We start from the raw sequence: 16,501 nt of genomic DNA, 5'->3' as shown, positions 1-16,501 counted from the left end.
TTCATTGCTCTGAGCTTCAAAGACCAGGGTAGGGGATAGAAGAGAGAAGCTCAAAAAGGTTAGGCATAGAGGAGGAGCGATCCAGAAAGAGAGGAAATCTGCTCATTTCCTCCCAGAGTACAATCACAAGAGACACTGTCACATCCATGGGCGAGTCCTGTGCAACTCTGGCCCCTAGCTAATGTTCCTCCCAATAAAGAGGAGAGAAGTTAGAATAAAAGCTACAGGGTAGATGTTCCATACATTAATCTCTCTCTCTCTCTCTCTCTCTCTGTGTTTCTTAAAGATTTTATTTATTTTTTTGAGAGAGAGAGAGAGAGTACCAGTGGGGGGAGGGGCAGAGGGAGAAGGAGAGAATCTCAAGTAAACTCCATGCTGAGCGTGGAGCCTGTCATGGGGCTCGATGCAGGGCTCCATCTCATGGCCCTGAGATCATGACCTGGGCCAAAATCAAGAGTTGGATGCTTAACTGACTGAGCCACCCAGGCACCTGTGTCTTTTAAATCAGATGTTCAAATTCGTACTCTGATGCTGGCTGTATTAGTCAGTAATTGCTGTTTGATAATGCTGCATAGCAAACAACCCCCACATCTCAGTGGATTCCAAAACAGATGTTTCTTTTCCCCTTTCAGAGTTCTGTGAGCTGTCTGGGATAGCTCTGCTGAGGCTACAGGTTGGGGTCGAGGCTGCTCCTTGTCCCTTTCATTCTAGGACCAGTAGATGTGCCAAATATGCTCTGCCTCTGGAGCATGGCTAGAAACATGTATCAGCCTGGCTTTCCTCTGCTAGCCTCAGCTCTCCTCCAGGGAGAGTTCAGTGGTCATCTGATTTGGGTTGTGTAACTGGCCTCAAAGTGACAAGACAGATTGAGAAATTTAGGGACTGCCTACAGGCTCCACATGGAAAAGGAAGAGGTCCCTCTTGCTAATTGCTATTCAAATCCTCTCAACAGCTACCAAGCCTGTCAGACTCCTCCAATTTCTACCATTTCTACCACTAGAGAGCCCCCCTCTTTGAGTTACTGTGGAATTTCCCCCTATTCAAATGGGAATGTAATGATAATAGCTAAAACTTACCAAGTAGTTATTAGGGTCCAGGCATTGTGGCACAGAGAGGGTAAGCAACATGCCCAAAGTGGCACAGCAGGGAGATGGCAAAGCCAGGATCTGAATCCAAGTTGTCTGTCGCCAACATCTTGGTGTCGAGCACCAAGTGATACAGCCTCCCAGGGTAGAAGGAGCCCTGGAGTGAATCGGAAGTCCCAGGGTCTAGTCCTACTTTGTCTGCTTGGGCAGGGAGTGGCCTGGGGGTGCGCTTGGAGGTGCACAGGCAGACATGGCAGGGATAGGGCAGGCTGGCTTGGGGGCCATGTTCACAAAGCTGGACTTCACCTGTGGTACTGGGGAGTCATTACAGGGTTTAAACAGAGTGGCACAGTCAGAGGTGAAAGCCTTCCAAGAATGGACAGGTCCTCATGCCAGCATTTCTCTGAGGTGGGCTCTGCAGGAGTCTTCCTGCAATTCCCTTGAGAGGGCCAATGACTGGCCAGACACAGCAGGTGGAAGAGGCATTGAAACGTGGGATGGGGCTTCCCATTGCCCCCTTTGTGTCTCATTTCTCCTCACATGTGCTTTCTTGGCATCTTACGTCCAGGTCTGCTCCCTGCCCACTTGACTTCTCCCTGCTCTCCACTTCCGAGACAGTTTGGGTCACCTACAGGCCTCACCCCAGCCGGATCCAGGAATACAGCGGCCCCGAGGTGTGGAACTGCCCAGGATGACCCTGGAGGCCAGACACTACCTGCTGTGTCCCCAGAGCTGCGGTGACCTCTGAGCTCCATCCACCCAGTTTCCTTTCGGGCCCCACCCACCTCTTCCTGGTCATAGTCAAGGCCAACACTAACCCATATATTGCTTTGTGCGCTAAGAAAACAGTACCCTTTCCTGGAGAACTTGATTGCCAGCTGCTGGAAGACTATGCTAATATATGCTGATTTTGTTAAAACGGTTGACTGCCACCTGCTAGAAATTTGTATGAATGGCATACAAAGCTACCAACCTGTACAAATAACATACAGAAAACTGCACAAATAACATGCGGCATAAGCATGTCCGTGAGATGCCTCCCCTTTGTATTGGCAGGGTCTCCTTGTGCAGTCTGCAATCTACACAACTGCACTCAACACTCTGGAGGCCACTCTACTTCTTTCCCCTCCCCGAAAAGCCAAATATTAACCAGACTTTTGTAAATCAAATAATGTTTCAAACACTCTTTTATCAACTCCTGCTCTGCAAATGGCATTCTCCATTTGCAAAAAAAATATTTTGTCTAATAAAGTGGGATTTGTTAACTGATTTCTTTATATAAACTGAGATTTCCAATTTCCACGCATCAAATTGCTAGAATGGGGCCTGGCTACTTGCTTGGGGCTGCCCTACGCATAGGAAGATGTGAGGGATGTTCTCAGTGGAAATAAGGGGCAGAAAGTCCTCGATGAGGGACTTGGAAATGATGAATCTCTCTGTTCTTTTTCTAGGAAGCTGTGAGCCAAGAGAGAACTTGAGCTGGAATGGGAGAGAACACGATGACCCCAGGTAGAGCCTTCTCCCCAAGGCTCTCAGACGCATTCCCCTCACCCTAGGCCTTTTGGGGACCAGGTGTCGCCCACTACCAAGCCTGTCGGTGTGGAGGGTCCTGCTTCTCCTGGGCAACCTCTTCCTTGTCTAAACATCCTCTCAGCTTCTCTGCGGTCCTCCAGCCCTTCCCCTACTCTGCTCTGGACAGACACATGGACCCCGATACGGATGGGCTCTGAAGAGCCCACAGCACATCCTGCTGCTGGCCGGCTGGGCTCTGGGCCTTCCTCCCAGCCCCAGCCTGAGTTTGCTTCTTCGAGCTGGACTGCACCCACCCTGGCCCCCAAGGTCTAGTCTACAGGCCAAACTCTTGGGGGTCGATGCACTTGCCTCTCTCGTGTGGTGTCAAGAGACCAAGTTCTTTTGTTTTGTTTTTAATCCTCACAGTGGACCAAAGGCTTGATTTGGAACCGCTGGACTCTGCTTCGGCTGCTCACCGGAATCACTGTGGAGCTGATCAGGCATGAGGTCTTTAAAAGCTCCCTGGGGCTCGTGCGGTGCAGTCATCTTGAACAGGCCACCCTGGGCTCCCCTGAGTCCCGGTGTGGTTGTGGAGGAAACGGGAGGCCAAATGTCCCTTCCCTTCCCATCCCTCTGCAGGAGGGCAGCGTGAGGGCAGACTCCTCTGTCTGCTGTTCACACCTCAGTGAAAATGTTCAATGAGAAAGATACCTTCAGCCTCAATTTTTCCAGCCCTTCCAGAAAAAAGATTAGCCCCACTGCTTGCTGGGGTGTGGATAACTTCCAGCCCCGGCCAGGCCCAGTAAGGAAGTCTGGGCTGCCCCCAGGCCTCAGATGTATTTGCTTAGCAAATCCTGGAATGCAAAACCCAGAAGACAGGGCCTCTGGGGGATGCATGCAAATGTTAGCCACGGAGGGTGGGAGACTGTGGCGGGGGGCCTGCTGGAGCCTACATTAAGTGGACCATGTCAGGGAGCAGGAGGCACACAGGCACCCTTAAGAACGTTCTGCCAGGAAGAACCTAACTGATGTGAAAAACAAAGACAAAAGAAAAAATTTAATTTTCTTACTGCCGATAATGCATTGACAAGTCCTTGAAACGGGCTGAGCGAACTTCCTCTGGGAGCTCAGCTGCCTCGATGTTGACACTTTGCTAAGGGCAAAAGGCAACCTTACCCCAACCCCCCAGGATCTTGTGAGTCTACTCTAACACCTAAAACTTCCTATGGAAACTTCCTTTATTTCTACCCCGCAAGATACGTGTTGGCCATCATCCTCCAAGTCTACGGCCCACTGATCTACATCTAAGGGGGCTCACGACTGAGTTTTTACTACACAGTAATAGATGACCTTTTCCTAACAATAGCTGGTCCCCTGTAGCCCCCTCAGGATCCTGGAAACCTTGTTTCCAAAATACGTTGGAGGCCCGTACTGTCCGTAACCCCCTTCCAACTTGAAAGTATATAATCAGTCACCCCTCACAGCCCCAGTGCAGCTCTTTCTGCACACGGGGCCTGTCCCTTGTGCTTTAATAAAACCTCCATTTTGCACCGAAGATGCCTCAAGAATTCTTTCTTGGCCGTTGGGTTCAGCTCTGAACCCCAATATTCCCTACATCACCAACTGTACCTTTGAGAGGCTGAAAGGAATCAAATCTCGGGTGTTCCTGCACCCTCTGCCTCCTCTGATACTCTGATTCTGTGGCTCAGACCAGGGGAGTACCCTGGGGGCCACGTGGGTGGGGAGAGACAGGTCCCACCTGGAGCGGCCCACCTAGCTACGGTCTCCTGGCCTTTTTCCCCAGGAGTGGTCTTGCGGTTTGCCGGACACGGTGGGCGCAGAGGCCTTGAGACATGTGAACCGGAGGGGGGAGGGTTTCAGTCTTGCACAACTCTGGAATGCTTATTCCCTGGTATGCAAGGGGGAGTTGAACATAACAATCATTGTCGTTCTAACTCAAAGCCTGTATTTAGAGCCCAGATGCCCTTATGTTACAGTTACGTCACAGTTACAGATATTGATCAATCCCCTTGTATATTCTCCTTCGTTTTGCTTATTTCCCTTTTCCCCATTACAAGGGAATTAAAAGAACCCTTCTTGCATTAGTTCCAGAGTTCCTGATAAAATACAGGACACCTTGTTAATTTTAATTTCAGATAAACAATGAATAATTATTCAGTGTGAGGGTGGCCCCAGTATTGCTATTATTTGTTGTCTATCTGAAATTCACATTTAACTAGGCCACCCATATTTTTATTTGCTAAATTTGGCAACTCTAATTAGTTCCTTTCTCCTTATAATGCTTTTTTTAATAGCCAGTATTAGTGGCTCTTGGTTTTTTGTTTTTTGTTTTTTTGATGTGCCAGTCACTATACTCTGAAACTGGAGGTCTCACTGGTGCGAAGGCCAAGGGCAGAACATTCTCTGGTCTTCCAAACAAGCATATCTGAATGACCTCTACAGCACAGCGCTCCCTGTAATTCAGCTCACATCCCAAACTCAGCCAGGTGTTGGCTGACCCCATTATCTTGTACTTACTTGTTTAGCCTCCAAATTAGGTTAATTATGTCCTGATGGCACTTACCCACCTTTTCAAAGCCTTTAAAGCAGCAGGGTCTCCCGTGGACCTCTGTGCTCTTGAGAGCCTGGGCGGTGTGAGTTGAGGGAGCCCCGCCCTCCCGCAGTGATGTCCCCGCCACCCTATATTCCTACTGGCACAAAATCCCCATAACGGGTGAGGTCCCTGAGCACCCCAAGGGCGGGGACTGTGCCTTTTGCATTTGTGTATTGCCCGGAGCCGGGTCAGACGTGGCACATAGTAAATCCTCAGTAAATATTGGTTGAGTGAATGAGCTAATGGATTAGACAGTTCAGGGAGGCACTAAAACGGGTTCTGGGAGCTGGAGCCTGGCCCAGTTCTGTCTGCAGGTGGCCTCGTGACCTTGAACGAGGCGCCTGCTCATTCTGAGCCCCAGCTTCCCTGACTACAAGGTGCGGTGCTGCCCTCTTCTGCCCTCCTCTGAGCATTACAGGGAGCCTCCAAGGTTTGGGAGCCCAGAGGTGGCTTGGAAAGGAGACAACCTATGTGCTCTGTGCCCAGAGGGCCGCCTTCCCCAGGGAGCCACTGAAGTACTCATGTGTTACCTGCGAGACAGGAGAGACCACATTCTGTGGGCCAAAAACCAGACACTGTATTCTGTCCATTTTCCCCCAGGTTCTGAGTGACAGTTTGGGCACCAAAATTAGGGACTTAATAAAACAGATGCTGTAGATTCAAGACTGGCCCAGATTTTCCTGGACGTACAATTAACTGTCATCTTAACAGTCCCAGAGAGACAGAATGTCAGGTCCAGAGGCAAGTATCGTGTCCCTGAGAGCCTCAGCCTGTGGGGAGTTGGACTAAAACCCAGGTCTCCTGTTGCTCAGGGCTCTCCATTACTGTCTCAACAAGTTGACACCCCCCCAAGGATGGGACACCTGGGGAGCAACCAGAGAGGGTCCCCAGGCGGGGACAGGGAGGTGACCCACACAGCCTCGCAGGCACCAGGCTGGCTGACATGGCAGGTGGCCCCCCATCTTGCCACCATTGTGAATAATCCAGACTAGGCCTCAGGGCGAGTCAGTTTCTTTATTTGCTTAAATAACAGTAAAAAAAATGAGACTCAGATGCCAGCATCGGGAACTCATACCAAATACTCATACAATTTAAAGAACATCATCCCAAATAAGAAACTACGTACAGAAGGTTCCTGACCCTCGTTTCAAAACTGATTCCGATCCTTCGCATTTTGGGGCTGTGTCCCTGAACATTAAAAGAAATCCATAAATCAATCACCTCTCCCCCACTTCTTAGAATCAGCAATAAAACCAAGTGACTTTCAGAATATGCTTTGTTGAACTTCCTAAAACTTTGCCTCGGGTTTGAGGCCAGTCCCAGGACCCTGGGACCCCACATCGGGCTCCTTGCTCAGCAGGGAGCCTGCTTCTTCCTCCGCCTGTCACTCCCCCTGCTTGCGCTCTCTCTCTCCCTGACAAATAAATATATAACATCTTTAAAAACAAAAACACACAAAGACTCATTTGAAATTGTCATCTAGAAAATGCCAGCCGGCCCTCCTCGTGTGAGTAGGCATAGTCTGAGCCCCTACAGATCAGGAAAATACATGATAGTAAAAATAAGGGTACATAAGTCAGTACTAGGTTTAGCCCCAGAATGTGAAGTCCTTGACCCCTGGTTCAATGCTCAGGCCAGTGCCTGTCGTGGTAGCTCCCCATTTCCTCCCTAGCCCCCAATTTAGAGAGACAACTACTGGTTGCACAATTCCAGTGGAAGACCAAGGCCTCCCAAGGAATGCCTGGCAGAATCACCTGGCTCTCAGGAGCTCTCCCACTCATTCATCCGGTCATTCATTCCTTCAGTGAGGACTTAAGGATTGCCTCCAGCTCGGTGGGGTGTATTTAGCCACCGAGTGAAAGCACCGACCTCCCCCCAGTTAGAGAGCCTTCGGCAGGATGGAGTCAGAAGGGACCCGACGGGTTGTATACATAGTCTTGCCCAGAATCCAAGGTCTGGAGAGGAAGACAGACAAGTCCGGGCTTTGCAGCAAGTTTGGACAGGTCAGCAGGTGCAGCTCTGGTCTCCTGACTCCCCGCACAGTGCTCTCATTCCCCCAGCGTGGCGTCTTCGTCCAGCTGAGTGGAAGAGGGTTTCGAGTATCCCAGGCTCTGGAAGCCATTGATGGCACACAGACGCAGACCATCCACTCTTCATTTGTGTCTGTGAAGCACTGGACTGGGGGGTCATGAAGCATCTTCAGAGGGTCCTGCCCAAAGCTGCCGATTGTTTGAATAGTTCAAGGAGAGTTGAGTTTAAAGCACAGCTTTTAATCAGGACTTTGGGCTTCAGGAGTTGCAACGTTCTGGGAGGAGAAAAAGAACATAGGTTTCAGCTACAGCCCCAATTACTTGTGGGTCCCATTCTGATAACAACAGACTTCTAATTAACATATCAACACACCACACTCGCTGTCCCATCTGGGTCTGGACTCACTCAGGGCCTCTTATCTGCAGTGCTCTTCTGGGCCTTTCTTCCCATCTACAGCCTCTCCGTCCTCAAAGGTCAGTCTATGCCTGCCTCCCCCTGGAAGGCTTCCAGGACCCATGGTTTCATTGGCCTTAGTTACCACTAATTTGGCATTTTACTGCTACTTAATTTCGTCATCAGGAAACATTCTGTCTTTTCCTATAGCAGAACCAGCCACAGGCCCTCACAGCACCTTGCACAGCTGGACCAATCAATACCTACTGGTCAAATGAATGAATGAGTGAAGGAATGAATGGTTAGTAAAACCAGAAGAAGGAGCTAGAGCTACCGAGGATGTCAGAGCTGTTGTTTCTCTAATATCTTTCACAAAGAGCTCAGATCACTCCAGAAACTATTACCTAACCCATCCTAGAGGGCAAATTATCATATGATCCCCATATCTGGGCAAAGATAATGAGGCTGAGGGAAGAGAGGTCAAAGGTCGTAAGGAGTTTCCCACCAGGAAAACAAGCCAGCATAGAGCAGACCACAAGTATTATGAAATCAAACCTGCTCTCCTGAGAGATGCATTACGTGACTTTGAAAGGTAACTCCAGGAAAGGCAGAGTGTTTGCAAGATGGTGACATCATTGTAATAAAGGTCTAAGGATCATTTGGGTGTAGAAATCCTGTTTGTCCAATGTCAACAAACAGAATGCTTCCTCCCTTCATTTTTTTTTAAAGATTTTAAAAATTTATTTATTTGAGAGAGAGTGAGAGAGAGAGAGAGCATGAGCAAGGGGAGCAGCAGAAGGATAAGCTGACGCCCCTCTGAACAGAGCCTGATGCAGGGCTCGATCCCAGGACCCTGAGATCATGACCCGAGCAGAAGGCAGATGCTTCACCGACTGAGCCACCCAGGTGCCCCAGGACCTCTTCCTTCCTTTAATGTCATGCCTTCATTCGACAGCTTCTGCACTCAAGATCTGGGTCAAAATGTCTGTAGGCAGATTACCTTAACTGATTTTGAAAAAGGTGGGGAACACTGTTTATCAGAGTCCAACTCAGACTAAAAAAATCAGTGAGAAGTATTATTTCTAAAGGGACCATCTCAGAGCCTTAGGGACAGGGCAGGTTACTAGGAAAAGCATGGAACCGATCAGAAGTGTGAGGTCGATGGCAGGGAGCAGCTATTCTTAACCAATCAACCAAGACAAGGTCAGTGAAGGACCACCCCCTTGGAAGCCTTCCAGGACCAACAGCCCATGGATCGTCCCATCTACCTCAACCATCCTTCACTTGACACGTAACCGTACTTCGCTTCATCGTTTAAATTTTATGACAGTCTTGAACTTGGGAAGCCAAATGGCACAACCCATGAAACAACAAGAGGGCAAGCTACGGGAGCGCCCGGTCCAGTACTCCATACCGAAATCAGTTTGGAAATGCACATACCACCAGGGACCAGAGCCCAACAAAGCAGATGCTAATGATCGAGAAAAGCCAGCGAGGGTTTTGGAAAAGAGGATGGTCCCTTGGGTATAGAATCGTCTCACGGGGCCTCCGCAAGGAGGTGGCATTTGAGCGAGCCCCTCAAAAGTCAGGAACTCCGCAGGGGAAGGGAGAGGCCAGTAAGGTGACCGTGTTGGGATCTTGAGCCTGCTGTCGCTTGTCCTCACCTGCGAGGCCGCCTGGCACGGGAAGTGGGTGTAGCTGTGGCCGTAGCGTAGGCCCATGAGGCTGAGGACGGCGTGGCTGTTGTTGCCGGCAAATTTGTTAGAAGAGCCAAAGGCAAAGAGGTAGGGTCCCTGGGTGAGGTGACCATCGGGCCCCGCAGAGTGGGCCTTCCGGCTCTGCAGGGTGGCTGCCAGCTTCCTGAGGGAGGAGTCTGAGAGCCTGTGTAAGAAGCTCTTAAAGCTGGGGTGTCGCCTGATCTGGAAGCAGAAATGGAGGCAGGGTGTCAGTGGTGGCGGCAGGTAGCCCCCTACCTCCAGCCGCCCCTCGGCCCAGCTCCGTGCACCCAGGCTGGGCACCCCCCGCCCGGGGACGAACTCCCTTGTTAAATGCCTCCTCTACCTCCAGCCTCTCGGAATCTGTTCTGCGAGGTTCAACTCCGATCAGCAGAACAAGTTGGGGGAAAAAAGCAGGTCTTTGTATAACGGATGCTCAAACAGCATTTACTAGCTGCGCGACTTCTCCCAGCCTCAGTTTAGTCTTGGGGGAAACGGCAGGAGTAATGCCCCCCACCTGCACGCAGCGTTGTTGGGGAAGGGGATTAAGTGAGATCGTTTATGTAAAGGGTTCCACGTGGCGTGGATGTGGGTGAATTTCCTACTCTAAGTCACCTCCTCCTAACACCTAAATGTCCTAGGTTGGGTGCCCCCGAGACAAGGGCTCAGGTGCAAGTAGTTTATGTGGTAAGTGACGCTGTGAAACCCCGATGGGGGAATGGAGAGCCGGGGCAAGGATGGGAAGGCAGTGCACACACGCTGGCTATGGAGCCTGGTCCTCGCGGCCGCTCCACGAGCCGGCATAGAGCACGCTCCTCAGAGTTTTCCCCGCAAGGGGCTAGGGAGCCGAGGTATGTATACACCAGCTCCCAGGAGCCATGCGTTGAGGGCCGCTCCTCAGGAGGTGGGGAGGTCATTCTGGCCTACCATGTGGGTGGCAAAATGGTTCTAGAGGCCAGTCCTCAGGCAAAAGGCTGCAGGTACTGGCAGTGCGGAGTTGGGCCAGCGCGAACCACGCCGGTAAGGTGAGGCACTCACAGAGCCCGCTGTGCTCATGACCCAGCTAGGACCTCTGCTCATATCTGATACCTCGTATGTGATCTGTGTTTGTCTCTCCAAGTAGACTATGAGGTTTCCAAAGAGGGAACCCCCTGTTATAGGCTCTCTAGCAGGAGGGGAAACCCTAAAAGCTTGAGAGAATTGGAGACCATATTGATGCTGAAATGTGTGCCAAGTCAGAGTGAAAAGGAACCTAGCAGAGGACAAGATCAGTGGCACTGGCAGGCCGGACCTGGGGAAGGAGGCTTCCAGGGAGGTCGGACGTGAGCTGAACTTTAAGGGGGATTTGGATTGGGGGCCGTCCAGGCTGGCAGGGTGGGCCACTATGGGCCTGATAGTATTTTAAGCTAACACTGATCTCATCTGCTATGGGACTGGCATTTTCTATATATGCATTAAGCTTTGGATATATACCCCCTATTTTGCAAAAGAGAAAAACTGAGGCTCAGAGAGGTTAAGGGACATGCCCAAGGTCACCCGGATGCAGAAATGGGGATTGAACTCAGGCCTCATTTGTGGGGTGATGAGGCCCCTGGGGCCAGCCGTGGGGGGACTGAGCAGTCCTTACCTGCTCCCCCAACTGGTCATCCACTTCTCGGAGAAGGTCCACCAGCCTCTGAATGACCACTTCCTCTACGGAAAATAAAGAAAGATTCAGGGACTGTTGACAAGCTCTGCAACAACACATCCTCCATTACCGACAATATTTTGTCTCTAGAATACAGCGCACGGATTCGTTCTGAAGGGTGAAGAAAAATCTTCCCCGAAACTAGGGCTGGAGCGTGAAAGCTTTATTTGAGTTTGCTTTATGGAAACTGAAAGGACTTTGGCCAGTCAAGTCTCACCTCAGCTCCGTTTGACAGATGGGGAAACTGAGACCTCCCAGTGTCCCCTGTCCAGGCTACAGAGTAGCGTGGTCAGGCGTGGGAGCTGGGAGCAGAGCTCATCAGAAAGCAGGGAGGGGGAAAGGCCACAGCCACAGATGTAACAAGAATGCAGCCACCAGCCTGGGCTGTAAGCGGCCACATACCCATGGCAGCTCATACCAAGACCTAACTGCAAATATTCCGGGTATTTGTGGTCCTTTTGTTATAAACTGTTAGTAGCTGGAAATCAGCCATGGTGGGAACACTTACACCATAGAAATCTGCAAAAGCTACATATCAGGGCTCCCCCACCACGCCCACCCTCAGCCCCTTGACAGACACCACTGGTTATGAGACCAGAGCAAGCCAGGAAATTTATGTGGAACATTCAAGCAAACCAATGGAGTGGGATGGGGTGAAGTTACAGCCCACAGAATAGACAGGTCTCCACCTGAGAACTCTCAGAGAACACTGTCTTCTGTTCTCCACTCTGCCCCCGGAGCCCCAGCTGAAGGGCCAACCCTGCCTCCTCCCCACCCTGCTAGAGTCTCCTGGGGCGTTCGTCAGCAGCCTTCCCAGACCCTACTTGAATTCACCCTACGAGATCCACGCAAAAGGAAGCCCCACAGCAGCCGCCTCAGGAGAGAGCAGGGTGGTACTAACTAGATTCGAACACTTCGTCTGCCTGCGGTCCCTCCTCTGGCTTGTGGCTTCTGGTCTGGGAGGGTGCCTCTGAGGGTCCAACAGGTGTCCCTTCTGCAGGCAACGACTCCTGGAACTCGACGTCATCCGGATCTGAGGGCAGAAAGGAGATGGTGTGAGTGTGTTTTGCGCCCGTCTCAAATCCACAGGCACATCACAGGGCGGGGCGGGGGGGGTCCAGGTTCTGACAAGAAGCTGTCCAAAGGCGCTGGCCCCAGAGGGGTCCGGGTTTCCCAGGCTCCTCAGCGAGCCCCCAGCCCTCCAGGGGCCGCCTCAAAGGAGTTCACAGTGCCTTCTTTACCCCCTCTAGAAACCTCATTCTTCTTTTCTGCCTCGAGCCCCCTCTGCCCCCTCTGCCTCGGGAGGAAACAGAGCAGGCCTCCCAACAAATCCCACCCGACGGGCCCACGTCTCCTTCGCTCTGTGAGGCTTTGCCTGTGTGAACCTTGCTTTCTCCATCTGCCAAACGGGAATAACAAGACTGACTTCACGGGTTGCAAGGGGGTTAAATGAGATAATGGGAGAGGGGCCTGTAGGAAGCACTCCATCAATGTCAAGGGAATCAACGGTGTCCCTCACGCTGCAGGATAATGAAAAAGCAGAGGCCCAGGCCATATCCTGCTTCATCCAACCTGGATAAAGTGCTTTTCTCTGTGCTTTTCTAATAGCTTCGCAGCGAGTCTGATGCACTTCGCTGATAAACCCATGCACTGCTCTCGAACTCATTTGTTTTTAAGTGTTTGTGTGTCTATGTGGGGGGCGGGAGGGCTTGTGTTGTGGGCGGTGGGTCCAGCAGGCAACTGGCACCCACCCCTCTCCACAGCCCTCCCCCACCTCTCTACCCTTCTCAGAACAGAGAGCCAAAGTCAAGCCTGAGGCCAAGGCCACACAGCTGGCCAAGCCTGCGCTGGGGGAAGCCTGGGGCCAGAGGCAGCCTCTGTTACCATGGCACCGCTGGGCCGGCTCACCGAGGCTGCTGGAGGTGGAGGGCTGATGGCCCCCCACACACAGGGGCAGAAAGCTGGGCCTCCTGTGCGGCTTGGACTCCGGGCTGGCGGCACCTGCAGCCCCCGCTCTCTTCGGTTCCTTGGAGCCGTGTTTCTTATGAGAAAAGGCTTTTCTGAAGCTGGACTTTTTCTCATGGGATTTCCTTCTGCAGGGTGGGGACAGGTTTTCTACAGCCACCTCCGGTTCCTGGACTTGAAACTGCTGTGGGGGAGATGAGAGAAACTGAGTCAGGGCCCCTGACCATGAGGAGATTGCAAGTGGGGTGGGGAAAGAGGCCAGCACCCCCAGAAACAAACGGAGACCCCGCTGTGGACCAGAGGGCACGGCCTGGCCCAGCAAGTGTGGCCTGCGGGCCATCTGGGTGGGGGAGGCTTCGAGAAGGAGGAGGGACTGGAGCCCGGCTCCGGAAAGATGGAGCATTGGGGGGAAGGGCAGGGAAGTTCTTAGGCCAGGCAGGGGTAGGGGAGTCCATAGTGAGGGTCAGGATCCATGCGGGGAGTGTCTGCCTCACCTGCTCTCCCCACTGCTCCCCCGCATCCTGGAGTAGGTCAACAATCTTCTGGATGAATTCTTCTAAAAGAGAACAAATGGTTGCTTACACTTGAGTGTGGACAAAAGCTTTTCTACGGTCAGTCCTCACTTCCTAAGGCCCAAAGTGGTGCCCTGGGTGAATCTGACAGGTATCCAGGCTGCTAACCAGCTTGCCCTAGTCTGTTGTCCCAGGCCCTCCATGGGGATGAGGCCCATTCCTCAGGAGTGGCCTGAGGGCAGAGCTGGTTCCCTGGGAATCTACCCACCTCTTGGTTGGTCAGGCAGCACCTAGATGGGCCATGTTAAGTGTGAGGCCTCCAGGGGAAGGTGTCTCAAGGCCATCGGAAGGGCCAGGCCCCCACAAGTCCCCTGGCCCAGCAACTTCCTCCTCTCCCACTTAGAACAGGGGCCCTTTTCAATTCCCCTTCAAGGCATGGGGTCTGTGAGAAGCCAACAAGGCGGGATGGGGGACATGGGGGAAGTGGGTCTTTAAAAGGATCTGCAAACACCTGGAACTGGTAGTGATTCCATGGTTTCAGCCTCGCAGCGCCCGCAGCCCCATGTGTTGTTGAACTTCACCCCCTGGGCCCTTCCCCTCCCTCCTGTCCTGGGCTTCTCCTGAGGCCCCATTCTCAAGCCAGCTCCAGAACCACAGCAGTCGTAACAATAAAGGGCAGCCAACATCGCGTAGCTCTAAATAGCTTCTTCACTGCGCCCAGTGCTCCCGCCCCGCCTGCCGCGCTCCCAGGAAGTCACGGCCAGGCCCCTGCCTCTCTCTGGGTCAGTTTCTCTTCTGTGTGGGGAGGGGTCAGGCCAGATGATTTCCAAGGGGCCTCTGAGAAAGGGAGAGGGTACTAACTGAATTCCAAGGCTCTGTTCGTCTGCAAGTCCTCTCCGGGGCCCTGGCTTCCTGCCTGGGCGGCCAGCTCCGCAGGACTTGGAACCCCGCTGTCTGCGGACGGGGTCTCTTGGACGTGGGGTTCCTCTGAGCCTGAGAAGGGAGAAGAAATGATGGGTGTGTTTCATCCGTGTGAGGCCCTTAAGCACAGAAGTTAGCAGAGGTTGCAAAGTTCACTCCATGGCTGGTCTTGCTGGGACAGAGGGGAGCGGCGGGTCAGGGTCAAGGCTCTGAGGTGCTGGCCCAGACCTAGCTCCCTTATCCTTTGCCCTCCCTTACAACTGGCTTTCCTGGGCTTTGCCCTCCTCTGCCCCCTCCACTGGTAACCTCGTCCCTCCGCCAGCATCCTGGCTTGGAGAGTAAAGGCCTGACCCCACGCCATGAATTAACGCAGCAGGGCCAGAATCCCCTGGTGAGGATATCCCCCCTTGTGGCCGGCAGTTTCACCACTGGGGCTCTATATTTGGTGTGAAGCATCGCCCCTCCTTTTTAAAATGTAAATTTTCCTGGCCAGGCCAAGGGGCTGGGCTAGGCCGTTGCTCCCGCCACCCAGGTTGACCCTTTCTCTCTAGCTCTGGTTCCCTCAGTGGTGGGCCGTGTGACCTTGAACACTGTTTTACCTCCCTAAGCCTCAGTTCCCTCGTCTGTAAAATGGGGATAACAAGATAGCTATGAAAACTGATCGAGGAGAGATGCACAGTACGAAGTGTCTTATCTTACAGATGAGGAGACTGAGGCGGGCACAGAGATGGGGAATGATGTAGAAAGCCCAGCTCAGAGCCCGGGTGTCCTGTCTCCTGGGCTGTATTTCCTTCCTGCGTGTGCTACCCCCTGCCAGGGTAGAGAGGCTGGAGCTATGGAGGGATGAGGGAGGCTAGGGGATTCCTCCACACAGTTTCCCCCGTGGGCTTAGCTGGATTGCCTGCCTAGACACTGAGGTTTCAAGTGTGGAGGTGACCTGCTGGAATCCCTTTCTCATCCCCACTGCCCTCCCCACACTGCTCTGGGCAGAGCTAAACTCAGAACCGGGATGGCAGCCCTTACAATGGCCAATTCCAACCCTGGAGAAGGTTCCCGAGCCGGAGGCAGCTGCAGTGTTGCCATGGTAACTCTGAGCCTGCTCACCAGGGCTGCTGGAGGTGGAGGGCTGATGGCCCCTCCCACACAGGGGCAGAAAGTTGGGCCTCCTGAGTGGCCGAGACTCCGGGCTGGAAACATCTGCAGGCCCTGCTCTCTTAGGCTCCTCGGAGCCGTGTTTCTTATGAGAAAAGGCTCTCTTGAGGCTAGACTTCTTCTCTTGGGATTTCTTCCTGACAGCGGGCACTGGGTTCTGTGGAACGACCTCTGGCTGAGGAGCTCGAAGCTGCTGTGGGAGAGATGAGAGAAATCGAGTCAAGCCCTGACCTTGAGGAGAGGGAAAAGCTCCCCGAGAAGCAACGGAACAGCCACCAGGTGCTTCAAGGTGGCCCCAGGTGAGGGAAGTGACAGAGCCCAGAGCCGGGGAGCACTGAGGCCTGGAAGAGCAGATGGGGCTTGAGCTTCTCAAGGAGGGGGAGGAGGGAGGAGGGGGAGGAGGGGCAGAGGAAGAGAGGGAAGCAGCAAGCCCTGGGGGTCTGCACAGACCATTTGCTCCTTACCTCTTCCTCCCACTGGTCTCCCACTCTTTGGAGAAATTCCACTATCATCCTGATGATAATCTCCTCTGGAAGAAAGTGAAGGCACCCAGTTAGTCTTTCTCTGTGTACGGAGAACTCTTTCTAATGCCTGTCTTGGACTTCTGAGATCAACTTAGCCCTTCTGCATTAAGTGAGGGCGCTCTTAAAACAGGCCACGGAAGTGGGGAAAAGCACCATGTCCCAGGAGTTAGTCCTTCTGAGAGAGACTCGGGAGATCCACAGGGAAAGGGCAATAGGCCAAAGCATGAACTTTTATGCAGGCCTTATCAGGTCACTCCTTCAAGAGTTCAACCTGTACCCCCCTATTTCCTTTGACCTTTACAGATTTGTGAATATCTGCTTTGGGTTCGGCAAGCTGTGCGACCTTGAGTAAATCTCTTAACCTCTCTGGGCCTTCATCTCTTTCCCTGT

At 52.6% G+C, this 16,501-nt stretch overlaps 2 protein-coding genes across 2 annotated transcripts in view; one reads left to right on the top strand and one right to left on the bottom strand.

The window, feature by feature from the left end:
• PNPLA1 (patatin like phospholipase domain containing 1) overlaps nt 1-4,149 on the top strand; it is a 44,161-nt gene extending 40,012 nt beyond the window's left edge. Inside the window, exons 9-11 of the mRNA XM_008693392.2 lie at nt 1,654-1,759; nt 2,537-2,594; nt 3,024-4,149. Coding sequence (XP_008691614.1) covers nt 1,654-1,759; nt 2,537-2,563 — 133 coding nt within the window. The 3' untranslated portion in view covers nt 2,564-2,594; nt 3,024-4,149. The remainder of the gene's footprint in view (nt 1-1,653; nt 1,760-2,536; nt 2,595-3,023) is intronic.
• Nucleotides 4,150-5,678: 1,529 nt separating this feature from the next.
• BNIP5 (BCL2 interacting protein 5) overlaps nt 5,679-16,501 on the bottom strand; it is a 13,827-nt gene continuing 3,004 nt past the window's right edge. The window contains exons 3-11 of the mRNA XM_040644607.1: nt 16,052-16,116; nt 15,540-15,780; nt 14,376-14,507; nt 13,497-13,558; nt 12,946-13,186; nt 11,939-12,070; nt 10,978-11,042; nt 9,300-9,554; nt 5,679-5,741 (exon numbers count right to left, since the gene is read on the bottom strand). Of these exons, the coding sequence (XP_040500541.1) occupies nt 5,679-5,741; nt 9,300-9,554; nt 10,978-11,042; nt 11,939-12,070; nt 12,946-13,186; nt 13,497-13,558; nt 14,376-14,507; nt 15,540-15,780; nt 16,052-16,116 (1,256 nt within the window). The remainder of the gene's footprint in view (nt 5,742-9,299; nt 9,555-10,977; nt 11,043-11,938; nt 12,071-12,945; nt 13,187-13,496; nt 13,559-14,375; nt 14,508-15,539; nt 15,781-16,051; nt 16,117-16,501) is intronic.

Source organism: Ursus maritimus, unplaced genomic scaffold (assembly GCF_017311325.1).
Source record: "Ursus maritimus isolate PB19 unplaced genomic scaffold, ASM1731132v1 scaffold_30, whole genome shotgun sequence".
In the NCBI taxonomy this organism is placed as follows: Eukaryota; Metazoa; Chordata; class Mammalia; order Carnivora; family Ursidae; genus Ursus; species Ursus maritimus.
This window is presented reverse-complemented; position numbering and strand designations above follow the sequence as displayed.